The 720-nt window shown below is 55.1% G+C and overlaps 1 protein-coding gene across 1 annotated transcript in view; it reads right to left on the reverse strand.

The window, feature by feature from the left end:
* The window catches only part of LOC109289719 (phospholipase A2, minor isoenzyme-like), a 19,821-nt gene extending 19,364 nt beyond the window's left edge, over positions 1–457 (reverse strand). Inside the window, 3 exon segments of the mRNA XM_019505922.1 lie at position 131; positions 238–271; positions 273–457. Of these exon segments, the coding sequence (XP_019361467.1) occupies position 131; positions 238–271; positions 273–304 (67 nt within the window). The 5' untranslated portion in view covers positions 305–457.
* Between the last annotated feature and the right edge of the window lie 263 nt (positions 458–720).

Raw genomic sequence — 720 nt, forward strand, 5'->3', positions numbered from 1 at the left:
GAGGGGCCCACTGCACTGCATCCCAACTTCTGCACCTCTGTTCTGGCCTGCTGCCAAGCCTGCCACCAAGCTGCGGTCAGGAGACAGCCTGTGCTGTCTGTGGACCCCTCCCCCACCATCACTGCCAGACCCTAGAGGAACTTTGCCTGCCCCAGCTGCCTTGGCAGGCCACCCCCACCTTCACCTCTACTTTCACCAGAAGCACACCACAAGTGGCTGAACTAGATGGCTCCCAACATCGCTGCTGCTGTTGTTTCTGCTGCTGCCCCCTCAAGAGAAAAGGAGATTTCCTGCTGCACCACATGACACCACAGCTGCATTGGATTACTTCCTAATTGACTGACTGCTCCTACCCCACAGCTACCTCACTGCATCTGATCCTGATTTGTCTTCCTGCCTACTGCTCTGCTGCTAAGTGACCAGCTGAAGGCTTAAGGGGTTTCTGACCAGATCTTCCAGAAACAAAGCCCCTCCACTGCTCCAGCAGCCTTCTCTGTGTGTATTCTGCCTTTGTGTGGTAAGTCTTATAGTCCACTCCCCCTGACCTGGTGTTTGTTGTGTGGCTGAGTAAGCCAGCTCTAGTCTCCCCAGCCCTTGTGTGTGTGTGTACCCCTCCTCCACATTCCCCAAGCACAGCCCACCCAGTTTTTTTTTTCCTGTGGGGTTGTAGCTCAGTGAGCTTCACACCCTGCCTCTCCATTTCACCCACAACTCCAGCCT

Source organism: Gavialis gangeticus, unplaced genomic scaffold, assembly GCF_001723915.1.
Source record: "Gavialis gangeticus isolate Ggan-Ray unplaced genomic scaffold, GavGan_comp1, whole genome shotgun sequence".
Taxonomy (NCBI): Eukaryota; Metazoa; Chordata; order Crocodylia; family Gavialidae; genus Gavialis; species Gavialis gangeticus.